The sequence below is a fragment of the Dryobates pubescens genome, chromosome 24 (assembly GCF_014839835.1).
Source record: "Dryobates pubescens isolate bDryPub1 chromosome 24, bDryPub1.pri, whole genome shotgun sequence".
NCBI lineage: Eukaryota > Metazoa > Chordata > Aves > Piciformes > Picidae > Dryobates > Dryobates pubescens.
In genome coordinates this window covers 14,625,638-14,643,749 of record NC_071635.1, presented here as the reverse complement: position 1 = coordinate 14,643,749, position 18,112 = coordinate 14,625,638, and the positions used below count along the sequence as shown (strand labels likewise).

Here is an 18,112-nt window from a genome sequence, read left to right as displayed (position 1 = left end):
CACTGCTAACACTAAACAGGTGTCCAAACCCAACATAACCTGCAGAACTGAAGGTTCTGAGGCAATTCTGACTGGGATTCTTGGTCATGAGTAAATGTAAGATAGCAGTCTAGATTCATCTCCACCCCCCAGAACTTCCAGCCCTGTTTCTGTCATTTAGTTACTTTGTTTTTTACTTCTGGATTAAAAAACCAAAAGATAGAGGCAAATAACCCCATGACAATGATGCATTTTAACTGTATTGTGAGGTGATAAACCAGCTGAATTCAGGACTCTGTTTTGTCTCAGTAGAAGTGTACTCTGTACGTGTGGGTTTAAAACTCAGAAATGCGCTCGCATGCTTGTGAACCTGAGATCTGAGCTATATAATCTTTTAAATATTACTTAGGGTGGGTTTTTTTAATTCCCCCTGTAGAAAACATATAATTGTAGCTGTAAAATGGGTATAATGGTACTTTAAACCATTCTAAGTAGAGGTGATTAGGAGTATACGTTGTCCCTTCAAGATTTAGGTTGCAAAGCTGCTGTTTGGTGTTTTCCCAGATATTTGTTTACTTAAGGAAAAAAAAAAGGTTAGGGTAAAAATTATGTGATAAATGATGAGTCAGGTTGTCAAAAAGCAGAAGAATCCTAACAGGTACACATGCTGGAAAAATGCAAAAAAAAAAAAAAATTTAATGTATTTTTTGCAACATCTGACTCATGGTTTCGATTATGCATTCTGCCAAGTTCAAAGTTTCCTTACACAAAAGAGCGAGCGGTATGAAACAACCCTGCTTCAAACCGCTTTACTTCAACTGTAGTAACAGGGTTTTCAGTTTAAATCATTAACAACCCCTGTCTGAACTTTTATCCAAATGACTGCAAGTTACAAAGAGAGCACTTCCCTTTCACCAAGCACCTTTTGTGCTTCAGCAAGACCCAATCCCGCTTCTATTTTATTTTATTATTTCCCCTCCCCCCCCCCCCATCTTCATGTCTTGTCTTTGAAGATAGATGTGTGATTTGTGAGGTAATGAAAGTATGTATCACTTAATGAAAGCTGGTGCCTTGGCATCATAATGCACCGCTGGAATTGCTTCAGGATAAAGCTTCACCTACCTGCATTACAGCAGGAGAAAAAGTAAATTTCAGAAGTCCAGATTGCAGTGTGCACTGTAGAAGTATCATGTAGCAGTTAAACCAACCATTAGGGGTGACCTAATCTTGATTTCCTCCCCCACTCCCCACACACTTCTCAAGGAGTTGGGATTGTCACGCTGCTTGCATTCTTCCCAGTTTTAAAACCTGCACCAGAAACTGGCAGAACCTGACTCTGGAACAGCGTATCCACATCCTAACTTACCCACCTTCCTGGCTTATTTGGTGCGCTTAATTTAACAGTGGGGGACTCGTATCCGATCACCGTCTCCCCCTCACTGAAGTTCAGATCCAATAAGCCCCTCCGGTCCTTGTGCTTCGGGAGGGAGCAACCGAACATCTCCGAGATTCCGCGGGGTTAGCTCTGCACTAGTGCTATTTTTCTTGCCTAGCACAGGAAGACAAAACGCCTTAATTTAAAAAAGAGTTGTTGTTCTTATTTTGTTTCCCACCAGAAATGAGGGAATGGCAGTGCGAATGGTCGAGACCCACACATCTCCCCCCTTCAGCCCCCCCTCCCACCTCCCCTCTTTTGTATATATACATTTGTTTATTTTTTATTTTATTTTATTTTTATCGAGCGAATTAGGAGCGGGCGCAGGACCGGGGCAGCGCATCCTCCGCCTGCACCCCGCCGGGAGTGTTGGGGGGGAGCGGGGGCACCTTCCCCTTTGCTCTGCCCGGGCGTGCGTGTGTCCGTGTGTGCGCGGTGTGCCCGCCCGCCGGGGTGTGTGTGTCTGTCTGTGTGTGTCTGTGTGTCCCTGACTGCCTCTCGCCGCCCGCGGGCGAGCCGTGAGCGCCGCCGCCGCCGCTGCCCTTTGATCCCGGCGTTAGTGTTAGTTAGGGGCCGGGAGGGCAGCCCTCGGCACCGCCGCGCCAGCCCCTCGCCCCGGCACGGTGCCCGCCCGCTCGCCCGCCCGCCGGGAACACATCCCCGGCCGCTGAGGGATACTGCGACCGGGGACAAGCCAGGTGCACGACCGGGTTGGGTGGGGGGGGTGGGGGGGGAGAGAGGAAAAAAAGAAAGAGAGAGGGGGAGAGGAAGCCCTTCGCGGTGGCTCCGGGAAAGCCGGCTTCAGCCCCCTTTCCCCCGGCGAAGAGGGAAAACCCGCCCCGGTTAGCGGCTCCCCTAGGGGCCCCGGCTTTGTGCCTGCCTGTGCCCCCCCACCCCCTCCCGGTCTTATTTGATCTCCCGTTAAACCAAGGAGGAGAATGTGAAAAAAAGGGGGAAAATGCCCAGGAGGAAGCAGGAGCAGCCCAAGCGCCTCTCTTCACGTAAGTGCCCCCTCTTTTTGCCATTTTCTCCTTCCTCCTCTCCCCGTCTCCTTCCCCTCTGCAGCCGCCTCCGTCGTTTCGTGCATTAGTTTAGGGTTACAGAGGTGAAACTGACAAAGACACAGCCTGGGTTATTCCTCTTTTAGGTCTGAGCTAAGGCAGCCATGTTGGTGATGAACAGCCTTGTGCCCTTTTAATTTTTCCTCTCTCTCCTTTCCCCCCTTCTTTCTCCGCGTCTCTCGCCCTTTCCTCCCTCTCCCTCCCCTCGCCCGTGATTGTGCATTTGTGCTGGGGGGGCTGGGGGGGAGGTGTAGGTTTCTCTTTGGGGCCGGAGGGAGGGGGGGGTCTGTTTTATTGGGGTGGGGAGGGGGGCTAGCACCGGAGGGGAGGGCGGCGAGAGGGGAAGCGGCTGCTGGCGTCTTGTGCGGAACCAGCCGAGAGGTCCGTCTCCGGCTAAAGGTTGCGGCGGGGCTGGGCGGCCAGGGAGCAGGGTGGAGGCGGGTAGCGGCGGCGGAGGGGGCCGGTGGCGGCGTCTGCGGGGGCACACTGCACCGACCCCACGGCCACCTCGTAGGGGGCCGGCAGCGGCGGCGGGGGAGGGGGCGGCGGGGAGGCAGACCGTGGCAGGCGAGGTCCCTGCAGAGCAGGGAGAGGCGGCGGCGGGCTCCGGGCTCCTCCTGGCCGCAGTGAAATGAAGGGTCAGGCAAGACTGGGGCTTCGGCGGCGCTGCCCCAGACGAGAGCAGCAGAGCACAGGGCTAAAGTGCATCCCGATCCTGCGTCTGCGGCCACCCCGTGCGCGCACACACATCCCCTGACACAGCTCACCCTGCCCTGCTCTTTCTCGCTCCCTCCCCCTCCCTGCCGATTTTCTCCCCTCTTTGCAAAACAGTTAACTTTTCTCCCGCTTGCTCTCCCCCTCCCCTTGTATTAAGCGCTCGGCAGCTCTTGAGGAGGAGGCGGCGGGGAGAAGGGACCTAAAAATACCCTGCCCCTGCTTGGCCTCAGGGTTGGTTTAAGGAGAGCGGGGGGTGGATGGAGGGGTCATTTGTCTGTCTCCGGCACATCTGCTCGGAGCGTGCCTGCAGCCCCCTCTGCGCCGGGTTTCGGGGCAGGGCCAAAGCTCAGCCGCCGGTGCCGGTGCCGGCGCCGAGCTCGGTCACCGGGAGTTCACCGGGGCTGCCCTGGCCCGTGCCCAGGGGTCGCCGCTGCAGGCAGAGCCTGGCCCTCCCTCCCCGCCCGGCTATGCGGGTTATGGGGCTAGGGCAGCGCTCCCCCCTCTAGCTCTTCCAACACCAGCACACGGCCCAGGGCTGGGGGTGTCGCCGTGGGAGGGGTGTGGGGGTGGGCACTTGCAGCCCCGCAAATATTTCCATCTCCCTTTTCCTTTCCGCCGGAGCCGAGTCAAGGGCTTGAGTTGCGATGGGGTTTGCCCGGGGGCGGGGGGAAGGGTGGTTGGTGTTTTGGGTGTTTCACTCGTTTCCCTCCCCTCGCCGCTTGCCCCCTCGCAATCCTGTCGCGGTCCTCTCGGCGGAGGAGCCGAACCGGCGACCCCGGCGCTGCTTTCCCGGTCGGGGCGGCTGGCACGGGGGAGGTGGCGGAGAGCGGCGCCCTCCTCTGCAGCGCCCCAGCCCCGGCGCGGCGGGCGGGGGCAGGGGCCAAGCCCGGGCGCATAGGGCCTTGCGGGGCCGAGCAGGGGCGCTTAGGGGGCAGGGGTAGGCGAGCGCCGCCGCCCCGCTGAGGGGAGCAGTCCCCCGGGAGCGGAGAAGGCGGCGGGGCGGGCGCTGCGGCCGGCCCGCCGCGCTGACCTTGCCCTGGCCCCCGCCCCGGTGCGGCTGCCCTCCGCCTGCCTCTCGGGCTGACAGCAAACCTAGGCTCCATTTTAGCTCGCTCGGGCGTGCCGCTGCCCTGCGCGGCGACGGCGGGGGCTCGGCTCCGGCGCCGGGCTCTTGCCTGCCCCTGCCTCCGGCTTGCGGCGGAGGCTCCCCATGGGCCCGACCTCCTGACCGCCGCGCCGGGGGAAGTCACGGCTTTTTGTGGGCCAAGGGACAGCCGCCTTCATTGTGCAAATCGAGCTGTGCCTCTGGTATTCGCCTTTGGGTTCATGTTCTCCTTTATTTTTTTTTAATGCACGGCCTAATTTGCAGAGCGTTTGGGTTGATTTTTTAGTTCAATTCATCGGAGTTGGTTTGGGTTTTTTTTAATGATGTGTGAACAGGCACATGCTACGTGTCCCACACGAATGCCACTTCTGAATGGAATTTATTTATTTTAATTTCTTTTACAACTAGTTTGCACTGGTTCAAAGGCTGTTATTTGACAACAACAACAACAATAATAATAAATTAGATAATTCAGGAAGAGCTGCAGGAGGACTGTTTTACCTGTAGTCCTGCAGTTCAGCCAATGCCTTGGAACCCATTGCATCCAACATGCAAACACTATAAATAGTGATTTATTTTTTCTTTAGCAACATGTTGCTTTAATGGGTACTCGCTGCAAAATACATTTTTATTCCACAGTTCCTGCTGGTTTGAGCAATACATTTCTTAGAGAAGCAGTGTCTGTATTTCATGCTGAAGTATTAATGGTGGTGGAAGAACGTAAAGTGCCCCATGCACCACTTGAAAGAAGATGGCTAATACTCCATGCACCCTTAACTCTGCCCCAGCGTGGGCACTTCACTGTGATTCACTCCTGTTAGGAGTGATTGTTCCCCAGCACACCTCAGTGATGTAGCATCCTACCGAATCTCTCTGTGATGTTTTGAGTTCTGTTGCAGTTGTTTGGGATGTACAGTAAGATGTTGGTACACAGAGGAATTTACTAGTGTTACAATATAACTGAGCAAATGTCTGGCAAGTTCTCTGACCCTACTGTAACTGGGATGGGAAGCTGTGTTCTCAGGAGCTCTAGGCCTTCATTAATGTCTTTAAAATTATTCTGTCCCCTGGAATACACCTGAAGGATGCTGTCACACTGCTTGAAGTGGCAGTATGCAGCTCCAGCTGATCAGGACTCTGATTCTATTCTTCTGTCCACTGACTTCATGGGACAGCCCTTGTGTAAGTGTGGAGGCAGTTTCATAAGAGAAGACCGCGCTGCCAAAGCTCGTGCCACGGTGAAGAAATTCTCCACAAGTGTTTGTTAGACTCAGGGTCTTGCAGCAATTTAGTTTAGTTCCAAGGGACTCACAAGATACTGATGCTTCACTGGTTGAAGGGAAAAAAAAGAAAGGAAAAAGAAAAAGGATTGGTATTACTGGATGCAGCGATACGGTGTTTTGGTGGCATCTGCTTAAAAGGGCAGTGAGAAGGTTGCACTTTCAGTCACTGGAATTGTTTACAACATAATTTAGTTTGGAAGGGTCCTTTAGAGATCATCTGGCCTAGCCCCCTGCTCAAAGCAGGATGAACCTCAGGGTTCAGTCAGATAGCTGGGCCCTTTGATATTAACATGTATTGTAAGTGCAGTTCAGTGTGTAAAGAAGTCAGGCTTTGGGAACTATTCAGTAACAGATGCCAGTGAATGTCTTCACTTGCACTCTGCAAAATACAGGAGAAAGTGCATCCTTTTCAGGTACAAGTGGATGAGGGAAGGATTTCAGGTGTTTCTGGACAGACAGTGGCTTGTTCATACCCAGACTAAATACTGTGACAGTGTAGACTCAGTTTACAATGACAGAATTAGGCCCATGCATTAAAAATATGACCAGTGCACCTGTGTCTTGTGATTACTTTTTGATGCAACTAACTCAGACAAGTCAATTCCATTTTCACTGCAATGTTTAAAGGAATTTTGCTTATTTCTTAGTGTGTGTAAGCAGGTTTTCCCCTCTTTTTAGCTGCTTCAGCACTTCTCTCCCCATCTATTCAGTTAGCATCAAAATCTTTAAAAACTTACCTGTAAATGCAGTTCACTCTGTTCTGCTTGTTGCCTTGCTTTTCATTCTTCCTCACACTGTTCTTCTATTTTCTGAGAATTCCTCAGAGTCTGTCTCTTCTGAACTGCACAAATGCAACTTGGAAGAGCTCAGCCTGAAAAGTAAAGTTTTGAGGTACTTGAGTTTTAAGGTCTAGACCACTACATTGCCTTAAGTGTAGCAATCGATAGTCCTTGGGCTTTGACTCTGTCTCAGAGGCTTGTAAGCACTCACTGGAGTTTGTGAATGAACGCTGCAGCACCATTTACACAAAGCTTGTTAGAGCATCAGGCAGAATTAGATGCTACCTTGAGAAGTCTGAGCTACTGTTACTTTCTGAAGAACGTGTTTAATGTGGGATGAACTGCAGTGGCATTTGCTGTTGTATTTATGTTGTTAAGGAAGGAGATGAGGAACTGATACAGTATCAGTTTCAATATCAAAACCTAATTTGTGATAATGAGGGGCCATAACTCTTCTTGCTTTCATGTAGAGTGTGAAGCTATCCCAGATACTGTATTGAAGTGTTTCGCTGTTTCTATACAGGAAAAAAAAAAAGCCCCTAAAACTCTGTGAAGCTTTTTATTATATTGGTTTTTATTGCTGTATTATATCATCAGAGTGTAAATAAAATGCTGTCAAACAAGTAAATTAACAGTGATTTAGAGCCTCCTCTTTGTTTTCACTTCTGCAGCTCGCTTCGATACTTTCTGATAGCAAGAGAAGGATGTATTGGATGGGTTTTTCAAAAGGCTTCCCAATGTCAGGAAAACCTCTGCTATCACCTGGCACTGGAGAGTTGCCTCCATGAGAAAAGCCTTTTGCCAGGAAGGGGAATCTTTCTCTTTTAATATGGTTTATTACCTTACTAGCAGATATTACACGTACAAGGGGAAGCTTTTAACGTATTTTCTATTTACTATTTTTAACCTCCTACCCCTGCAGGGATCATGATATAGCTCATTGTCGACAAGAGGATCCATGTAGGGAAAATTATTATTCTTAGTATGATTAGGTTGCTAATTTCATTGCCATCATCATGGTTGTCCTGGTGGTACTGTAATGTGCCTCTCAAATGAGCAGCAGCCTTTTGGTGGATGGAGTAGCATCCACATTACTCCATCTGAAAATGTTGTGCTTGCCCTGTTCCTATCATAGTATCAGTCAGGGTTGGAAGGGACCACAAGGATCATGTAGTTTCAACCCCCCTGCCATGGGCAGGGATATCCCACACTAGGTCAGGCTGGCCAGACAGCAAAGTCATTGCAGGCTTTCCTGAAATACCTTCTCCCTGCGTGGGGATTCTTTCTGACCTGTAAAATCTCTATTCAAATTCATATGCCTTTTTTTTTTCCTTCTGCATTACACAAACTAACTCGCATGTGTAAGACCATTCAGTGATCAGTGTCTAAAGCCACTCAATGGCAAAGTATGTCTGAGTGTTGTCTGATAGTACCAAATGTGGGTAAATCACACTGGAGTATAAATTGGCCTACCAGAGGCTCAGTGTTGCTGTCATTAAGCTATTTAAGTCTTTAGGTTCTTACGAATGACGTTTTAGAGGGAGAAAGTGTGCAAAAGATTGTAGAACAAAGCCTCAAACTTTTTAGCTGGCCAAATGGGAAAACTGCAGGTAGAGGAGTGGGATGGGAAAAGTAAGAACTTGCAGGCAGTATGCATGCTTACTTTCAGATTTTCAAAGGGGTAAAGAAAGAGTATGACTTAATCTTTGTAAAAGAGCAATTGTTGTCTTTTTCATACATGAGAAGGCAGGAGTAGGAGGAATTAAGTTTGGGGGGTGGGGGGGGAGGGAGCAGAAAGAAGGAGCCAGGAGGAGCTGGCTGTTCAAAGTGAAGTATTAGTAATTTCCTATAATTTAATCAGACCAGATCCCAGAGCAAGATAATGAGAGCATGACCTACAAAAGAGGACTTTTTGGAAGTTAAAAGGGTTTCTAACATGAAGCTTCGCAAGGCATGTGATTTGTCATGAAGCACCGTATGGAGGACTTTCACATTGCGAAGAGATCATAATGCAGACATTAGCTGAGATGGAGAGGGAGAGCTAATGTGGCGTAGGCCTGCAATCTTTTTACTGTTACAGCTGTTAAACTACTCCAGAGTCATGCTTGAGGAGTGCACCTTCTAAATACTATTTGGTCCTGGTTTCTGCTATACCATTTCTTTGTTGCAGTTATGGTACATGGTTTGTATCATTTAGGTTTGCCTGTAGGAAGTGTGTTGTCTGGACGTTTGGAGCCTAAAGTAGCAGTGTTTTAAAAGATAATCATACACAAAGTATCCAGAGCACAAAGCAGCAGTAGACAATAGAATCTAGTTTTCATGTGCAGAATTCTCTTACTCTGTCTTTCCAATTCTAATTCCCAAAGTAAAACTTGGCAGGTTTTAGTCCGCTTTAAAAAAGTGGTTTCTATGAAGAATAATAAATTATACAGACTGATGTGGGCATAGAACCATAGAATCAACAAGGTTGGAAAAGACCTCAAAGATCATCAAGTCCAACCTGTCACCCAAGACCTCATGACTACTAGACCATGGCACCAAGTGCCACGTCCAATCCCCTTTTGAACACCTTCAGGGATGGTGACTCCACCACCTCCCTGGGCAGCACATTCCAGTGGCTAACAACTCTCTCTGGGAAGAACTTTCTCCTCACCTTGAGCTCAAACTTCCCCTGGTGCAGCTTGAGACTGTGTCCTCTTGTTCTGGCGCTGGTTGCCTGGGAGAAGAGACTAACACCCTCCTGGCTACAACCTCCCTTCAGGTAATAAAGGATATTGGGCTGAATGAAAAAAAAAAAGAGAGAGATGGATAATGTCACTTTCCCCAAGGATTTTTTTTGTTATTTATTTAAATATAGTTAAATACTAAAACTCAGAGTTGGCCCATGCTTCAGCTGAAAGGATGCATGCTGTAGGGTGCAGTCAGCATTGGTTCCACACCTCTACCAGACATTGTGAAGGATTAAACAATGTGTGTCCATAAGCTCATATGAGGGCTTGTCTTTGATTTTCTTCTCTTGTACAGGCTAGCTTTGGGTCAAGCATCATACTCCCAAAGACAGTTTCTCTTCTCCTCATGCACCTTCAGTAGCATTTACAGGCTGCCATCCTCTTTGGTCCAGCCTCTGGCTATTTGGAATGTTCTGTCTGAACCTATGGGCTTAGTAGTTAGTGCTGTTCCTTGAAGTTTCTCTTTTCAAAGTATTTCCTGCTTGTGGTGTAATTACACTGAGTAGTAGAATCCTGAGTTGGGCCTAACACTGAGACAAGACTGCTCTGGTTTGCACATTAGGAATTCATGCAGAGTTGTGAAAGACTTATGGGGGATTTTTAAGAGAAACATGCAGTAAAGAGAGAAAAATTTTGATTCATAAATAATGCTTTCCCTCCTTTTTGGTACTTAGGCAGTAGGGATGGAAGCTGGGGGGGGAAAGAATGACTAGTGGTAGCACAGTAGACCGAGAGAGAAGTTTTTATGCAAGACTGCTGATTTAGCTGCTGTTTGGAATAAATTGTGTTTAAAATGAAAGCTTTACCAAGTGGTAGAGATCTCATAATGAATGGTTTAATCAGCAGTTTCAGGAAGTCAAATTAGGTGTGCCAAACATCTGTACTTTATTCCTTATACTTGGGAGGCTCTCTTACTAGGGTATAAATAGCCTTTCTGCCTCATTTTAGAATGAGATAGAAGCAACTGAAAGCAGCAAGCTACTGTCATCATCCCTTTGAATTCTGCATGGTCCTACCTCTAGGGATTCCCTTTCTCAAGAAGGGAATCTCTGCTCTGCTCACCCTCATCTGGTGTTTGCTGCTTGGATGTGTTTTTCCTCTACTGCAGGACTTTCTGTGCAGGTACAGAGAATTCTTCCCTGTGTGGTCTTAAATAAGGAGAGCAGACATTTCCTCTGAAAATTTCAGTAAGGGATAAGATTTGGCACAAGCTTACTGTAAAACTGCAACTTCCTATTCTAAGTGAATGGAAAAAATGGAATTCTGGTAAATTCTTCAAAATAAATGGCAAGTGGCTGTTAGGAAAGGCATTAACAGAATCAGTGGCCTTCATGAGTGTGTAGTTAGTCCATGGAGTGATTCCTCTGTGTGACTTCATAACAAACATGAATTCTTTGCTAGCTACTTCTAGACTTCGTTTTGACTTGTGTAGTAGTACAAATAATTACTCATCTGAAAAAAAAACAGAGCTAGATGATCATGCAGTGAAAATTAGGTGAGGAACAGGGAGGCTGGCAGGCAAGTGGATTTAGATATCAGCTAGTGGGGTAGCTGTTTGTGTTTACTTGCTATCCTGAAGTGCAACCAGAGTCTCCCCTCATAGACCACTGTGCCAAACCTAGACTGGGCAACTAGTGACTGAGGAATTTCTTTATCTGTGTTTGGAGCAGGATTTCCCCTTATCTACCTCTGTATTTCTAGCACTCTGAGCCCATGAAGAGCCTTTCCCAGGCACCAGTGTAAGTGTAACAGCCTAGAGTTGCTCTAATTTTGCAGCCCCCAGGCTCTCACCCTGCTCCTTGCTCTGGAAAGGAAGGGCTGACATAATCCTTTTGTCAATTCTGAGTTGCTAAACAGAGTTCTTTGCACAGCGAATAACTCTGAAGGGGGCTCTTCTGCCCACCTTGAGGCACTTTTACATTGCCCATAAGGTCTAAATAGACTTCACCATAATTGTTTATATTGTCTTCTTGCACGGTGCTATGCCACATTGAGATAACAAAGCAAGCTCTAAATAAGCTACCTTGTGTACAGGAGGCAGTTATCACAGCAGTCTACCCAGGTTAATTCAGCTATAATACTTGTGGGTATGCTCAGGCTGGCTCAGATATCACTACCTAGTGCTGTGTTATTTAGTAGAGACATGCTCTCACGAGAATCAGAGCTATTGTCTTTGAAGGCATTTACTGGCCTGCATAAAAAGAGTTGGTAAAGCTGTGTAAAAAGTCTTGGTAAAGTCCACAGAGTTTTCAGCCAAGAAATGCACTTTGAAAAAATAAAGTCAAATCTCACTGCCATTGGCACACTTGTTTGTTTGTTCAGCAGGAAAGCCAGCAGTGGAATGGACGTGAATGTGAAACTTCCCTTTCACTTCTAGCTGCACTCTGCATCTGAGTTTTAGGTGGAATTTTAGGCAGAAGGTGGAAGTGAGTTGCTGCCTTTTATGCTGCCTGTGGCCTAAGTAGCCATAATGTTAGTTTCTTGTACCAGGATCTTGGCACAGAATCCAGAATCTTTTTAAAATAAGATAAGGTTTGAGGAGTGTCCACTTTCTGTTCAGTGCTTGCACATTAATTACGTGACCTCTGACTTTTGTTAAGGCTGAAAGCTGAGGCAGTGCCTTGAATGGTGTGTCTGGAAGTGAGGAGTGCCTATTCCACGTGGAAAGGTCTGCTTTTGTGTGTTAGCCTACCACTAGGAGTAGCTTCCTAATCCTGTCTTATTTGGCTTTGCTTGTTAACCCCAAGCAATCCTCTCAGGGACAGAGAAAGCAGCTGTCTTCAGTAGCAAACACAGCACGACAAAACAAACACGTCTGGAGGCTTCCTTTAGATATGTTACCATAATATCATGCTTGTGGGAGGAATTAGGAACACAGAATATAATTTTCTGTGTTTTAATCTGACTTTGAGAGAGGAAACAATTAAATTACAGGGAAGTAGATTCCTGTGACATTTACAGGAAGGAATAATTTCAGTGTCTAAAACCTAACCTTTTTGTTTCTGAACCATTCCAAAGGTAATGTCCATAAAGCACCTCAGGTGAGTAATAGGGCAGAGTGAAATGGTAAATCAGGAGCACATTGTTTACCAAAAATAGAGCAGGAGGAGCTGCATGCAGCAAAAATAAACAGAAACTAGTCAAAACCAAAGGAGATCTTTGTTAGAGCAGGGATGCTGGCCTGATGTCACCTGCTATGCTTGAGTGTTGCCATGCAAAGGGTTTGTGAGCTCCTCTTTTCACTTTGTGGCCCCTTGATAGAGGGGTCACACAACACAAGGATAATTAAAAGCACTGCATCAGCTGTATCTGAGGCTTCCCCTGTTTTGTTTATGGCAGCCCACTCTTAAGGTGACAGAGGGGTTTCTAGTTGGTTTTTGTTGTTTCTTTCACTGTATTGATCACTGGCAACAACCTTCATAAATGTGTTCTAAAGCAACACTTCTGTGTATTTTTAAAGTATTTCTTCAAGAGTCAATGTTTTGAGTGGATAGTGTGGGGATTTCTCTTTCTGTATTTTAATAAAAGGGAAAGGAAGTTCACAGTATTTGCTGTCACTACCTTTCCAACTTCAATATTTAGAATAATTTAAGATGACTTCACTGACTTTCACTTAACATTTAAAGTGGGACTTAGTGTTTATTAACAGCAATGGGCCAGCTTTGTAGCCTTTCTCCGATCTCCCTTGCTCAGTTTGGGTGATGCCAGTATTATGAAAGTTGCTTTGGCCTTCCCAGATGGGGATTCTCATTGCATGGGAGTGTTCTAGGGGTGAAATAGTAATATTGTTCTATAGACCTTAGTGTTGCTGCAACTCAGATCTGTTTCTTGCTAGTTAACAGCCATTTCCAGCTGCCGTTGATGAGACAGGCTCCAGGCTGAGTCTAGGTTAGCAAACACAAAGGAGAATGGGAGGGCTGTAGAGGCTCATGCTGTGTTCCTCCTTTGCCAGACATGTATCACACAGGAGAGAGCCTCTCCCAATGTGGCAACTGAATGGGAATGTCTGGAGCATTGAATATGCAGTGGTGGTGCTTCTTCCAAATGGAGTGTGATGGTGTTGCCAGAATGCCACTGGAGCTGTTGGAAAGTCTGACTGGAAATAATGAGCTGACCAAAAAAAGTCAAAAGTAAGCATAGGTCAGAATATGCAACAGTACATCCTATCATCAAGGCAGGCAAATGCAACCACTTCTTTGATGGCTTTTCAAACTCCAGTATGTTATATGAAGAGCGACCAGCCAGCCTCCTGCAGCAATAAAGAGACAGGGAGGTCATGGTGTTCTTTCTTCCTTAGAAGCTAGCTGGGTTAACTTTGTGCTAAGGAGATTAAAACCTCCCTTTGTCAAGTCCTTTTTCTCTTGCTGTTTTACTAGTGCAGTAAGTTCTGACTGTGTTCCTTGGAATAGTTTTGGGGTCCAGGAGTTCTAGACTGCAATAACAGGGCTGTTGGGCATCATATGATGTTAGTGGAAATGTTTGGTGGTGCAGCAGGGCAATTTACACCCAAAGGGGGCTGTAGCTTTTTTGAGTTCTTGGGTTTTTTCTTTCTCTGTCCTGTGCCTCAACAGCAAGTTCTCTTCAGGAATTTTTTGCACCTATTGGGAGAGCTTCACAGTCAGTTGTATTTTCCAGCTTTAATCCTTGTGTAGTACTATTGCACTGATGAGAACTACTTTTCTTCCTTTTCCTCCAAAACCACTTGTGATATAATCACTGCTTTTATCACTGATAATTCTTTTCTTTTTTCATCCTTTACCAGTCAATATTTATGGTAAGTTTTCTAGACTGGCTGTAGAAGATTGAAAAGGTAGGAAAGTAGAGAAGTACCCATTTTTCATTTTGATAATATCACTGCTTTATCAGTGTCACTGCCTGAAGACTACAGGCAGTTTCAGAAGTTAATAGAATGGGAAGTTGTTTGGAACTGGTTCAAGAGAAGACACAGCATGCCTTTAATCCACTGGAGAGAAGAGGGAAAGTGAAGGTTGCCATTTGTATTATCCCTGACATTGTTGTCCTGGCTTGGGAAATTAGAGCAAGTGGTCATGGATAAAGCAGATCAGAAATGCCGTGTTCTTCTGTCAGACTTTGGATTGCTCTTTCATCTGAGCATCTCCTGGCCTTCTGTTTCCTAGGGTAGTGATTAGACATCAAAAAGTACTCTCAATGATTACCTTGTGTGAGCAAGAGACAAGCGAATGCTGTTTCCTTCTCCTTTGTTTTTGTGTAGTGCATAGGAGCGCAAGCAAGGGAGTCAGCCTGATGTCCTAGGCATGTGTGACCTAGCAAAAAGATAGTTTTGGCCTGAAAGAGAGCCTGTATTCTAGTGAGATGTCCTGTAGGAAAGATGTACTTGGCAGTTTCTCAGGGAAGTCAGGGGAACAGTGGTTAAAGATGTGCATCTGTAGAGCAGTTGTCCCTCAGAGGAACAGAGGTAAGTGGGGAAAAAGGTGGAAAACATGCACTTTGAAATGGATTGATGTGTTATGGGTGTTGCTGTGTGTTTTTACTGTGCTGCTTCTAAAGAGCTTTCCTCAAGTATTGAAGCTATGCTGGGCTTTGATTAGTCTGTCCCTCTACAAACCCTGATGGGAGTTCTCTGCTTCTCAAGTCCACATCTTGACTATACCTTTGAAGAGATACAGGAGACCAGATCTGCTGCACACTGTGTTGTATTTAATAACTCCTCTGTGTAGAGGAGGAAGGATGGTATATCATTATCCTTATGGTTTCAGCTTCTGTGCCATTAGTGAGATATTTTCTGTTCTCTGGAAGTCCCTCGTTATTACTGGTGAGAGAGGATGTATGGAACAGAGAATTTTACCTGAGATCATGTGCATCTACCTTGGCATAGATTTGATACTCCCTTCTGAGCCTGAAGCAGCTCGCTGTCAAGGACAGTGACCTTCTGTGGGTTTTCCCATGTGCTCCTGGCACCTGTGAGGATTGGCATGTTCTTTAGATTCCCACCAGTGGCACTAACACCCTCTCTACTTGGGAGATGAAAGTCAGTAACCGTGGTGTGTCAGTAGTATTTGCCCATGTTTATGAACTTTGTGTGCATGTTAAAGATTTACTCCTGTTTTATAGGGCCTGAGGGAGTGTGTGGCTGTGGGGGGAAGGTGGTTTGGACATAATGGGAGACTGGGATGTTCATGCCCTCTGTACGTGCTCAGCCATGCAGGAGGTGTCGATGGTGAGACAGCAGGTGCTCTTGCTGTGGTGTTCAGGTGGGCTGAGAGAGCACTGAAGGTCATGCACAGAGCAAGAGTAAACATGGAGACAGTGGCCTCAAATAACGACAGCAAGGGAGCTTTGTTTTCTGGAGCTATCACTTCAGTGCTTAGAAACCTTTTTTGAATAAGCCTGTTGTAATCTTGTTTATAGTAATTAAGGATTTGCTAGTAATTTAAATAGTTGTTTTTGGCAATGCATAGATCATCTTCTCAGAGGTACTCGTGACTGGTGTTAGTAATGTAAGGAAGAAAACATTTACACAAGAATAAAAGTCAAGGAAGCAGGTAATTGACCGATTTATCAACCTTAGCAGACAATTTTTTCTGATACATCGTGGTAGCTATGGTAAATTTACTCTGGATTGCTTAAGGGCATGATCCTATATGGCATGTATAGCACATGAGGGCAGCTCCTTGAAGTGAATGGGTGAAGGAGCAGGTAATCAGCCAGCGTGGTTTTGGTGCCTCCATTACCCTTTTTGTTCAGTGGTTTGTCCCCTAGGAAGGTTTGGGACAGCCCTGCACAGCACAGCTCAGCACACAGGTGATTGATGGCTTTACCTGGAGCTTTTAGATCAGTTTTAGTGTTTCAGGGGATGTGAGAACTTTTGGTAATCTTCTCTCCGTTTCCAGGCCCTAGCACTAAACTGCAGTTGTGATCAGGGAGTTAGTTATTTTTGTTGCAAATTGTTTGTGTGCAACAAAATGACATGTCTCAACTCTTTCCCCACTTTAGCAGGCCCCTTTGGCCAGCTGAATTGACCTTGCAACTTCTCATCCACTTCCTTTCTAACCTTCCAAGGGTGACTAAAATGTCGCTGTGTTCGCCCTGTTGGGTTTAAATGACTGGCAGCACTAAGTCAAGTTGCAGGTGTTGAGGGTAGAGGAGTGTTGCCATAATTTGCAGCACAGCCAGACCTTGGCTGCTGCATGTGGGGACTCTTGTGCCTACTTTTTGCTGTTGGGGCTGTGACTGTGCTGGGCTTGCAGTGCATTTCAGGCAATGAAGATGCATTTTGTCGCAGTAAAGAGTTGAGACAGCTCTCACTGCAGCCGGTTCTGGGGAGGTGGCAGGTCAGGTGCAGGCTTTAATTAAGATGAATTGCTGGCTGATGAAGGCCTTAAGAGCAGGCAGTTTATAGATGTAGCTCAAAAACTGACAGCATAGGTTTGCAAAATAGAGTGGACCACCAATTTTGTTTGTTATCAAATTAAGTGCAGTTTAGAAAACAAAGCTTTAAGAAACTGAGCTATTTATGCTTACTGCACTTTTGCTGTGGAGATTTCTTCTCTTGGGAAGCACTTGCTACCTAGCAGTGATACCTACTGAGGGTGCTTCTCCCAGTTTTCTTCTGGTGTTGGCCAAAACCTTCTGGATACCACTGACAGCCAAGAAGAATATAATCACTTTAAAATTCCTTGAGCCATCCAGTCAGCAGATTGATCCTCTGTACCATATCTTAAGCTCTTTGCCTTGGAGACTGATCATCACAGGACCAAAAAGCATAACAGGATATGCAGAAAGAAATTATGCTGTCCTTACTTGAGCTGTTTGAGGCTTACCTCTCTGCAAAGAAATAGGTTTCTTTTATTTCTGAGCCTTTTATTCCAGGTCATAGGGCAAGTTTTTGTCTACTTCCATGATCATTCACATGTGCCCACCTCCCTTCTTGAAATCCATTACCCTTTAAGGGATGAAAAGTATAAAAACCTGGGTTTGATATTCTGCCCCCTTTCCCCCCCCCCACCCCCCCACCCCCCTTGTTCTTTTGGATATCTTAATAACATAGCATGATCTTTCTGTTTTCCCAAGTGATGGATCCTGTCTTCCATAACACCCAAATGGCACTGTATGATGATAGATTGAGAGGGCTGAGTTACATCACTGCTTGAGCTCATAGTCTGACCATGGCTTTAACTTCCTTCTGTCTCTTTCCTATTGTAAGTCAGCCTGAGATTTCATCAGAAAAAAAAATAATCCTGAATTTTGACATCTTCTACCTCAAATATACAATAGAAGTCTGTGACCTAGAATCACACTAGTGCAATGCAAGTAGCCATTTGGAAATGAGTAACTGAGCCTCTGCTTTGCAGATAGGCTGTGTTTGAGATAAGGCAGTTTAGTGTTTCTGCTTAGTTTCCTAATGGAGGCACTAATTCTGTGTTCCATAAGCAGCTATTCAAAGATTTCATTAATGACCTGCCAAAGGAGTAAAGTCTTTTCTCATTCATGGAGATAGTTGTCACTGAAAGATGTCTTTAAAATATTATGGATTGCTTTACTGATCATTTGGCATTCTTGTGATTGTCTCCCACAATAATTTGGTCTAGACTCAAAAGTAAGTTCTCTCATTTAGAGATCTTCTTGTAGCCAGCTTTTCCAGATTGGTTGCTAGAATTCCTTGGAGTTTCATTTCTTATGAGGGCCTGTGGTGGGAAATCTTAAAGTATTTCCTTTCCTTTATGGAGTAAGCTGAGATGCTAGGTCTTGATTCTATATACTTAGGATAATAGAAGTCTTGAGAATAATGTTGAGCTGTTGTTATTTTGGATGTACCAACACCCCTATTACCTTTTGGCATTTGATACTTTCTCATTGCAATAGTGTATTGCCATGGACATCTACCTAGGGCAAACCAAATAGCAGTAATTATGACAAGTGCTAAACAAAAATTAATTAGAAATTATTCATTATAAACAATGCTAGGAATCATTTTAAGGAGTTTTAAAACTTCCTTGTTAATAAGAAAAGGCAGAATTTCTGATCACTGTTTAGGAAGGATGT

The 18,112-nt window shown here is 45.9% G+C and overlaps 1 protein-coding gene across 4 annotated transcripts in view; it reads left to right on the top strand.

Annotated features, from left to right (window-relative positions):
* Positions 1–1,953: 1,953 nt before the first annotated feature.
* Positions 1,954–18,112, top strand: part of ZNF827 (zinc finger protein 827) — a 102,215-nt gene continuing 86,056 nt past the window's right edge. For all 4 annotated transcript variants that reach the window (XR_008462863.1, XM_054172774.1, XM_054172776.1 and 1 more), the window contains exon 1: positions 1,954–2,415. Coding sequence is in view for 3 of the 4 variants with exons in the window: in XM_054172774.1 (XP_054028749.1) it covers positions 2,373–2,415 (43 nt within the window). In the remaining variant the exon portion in view is untranslated. The remainder of the gene's footprint in view (positions 2,416–18,112) is intronic.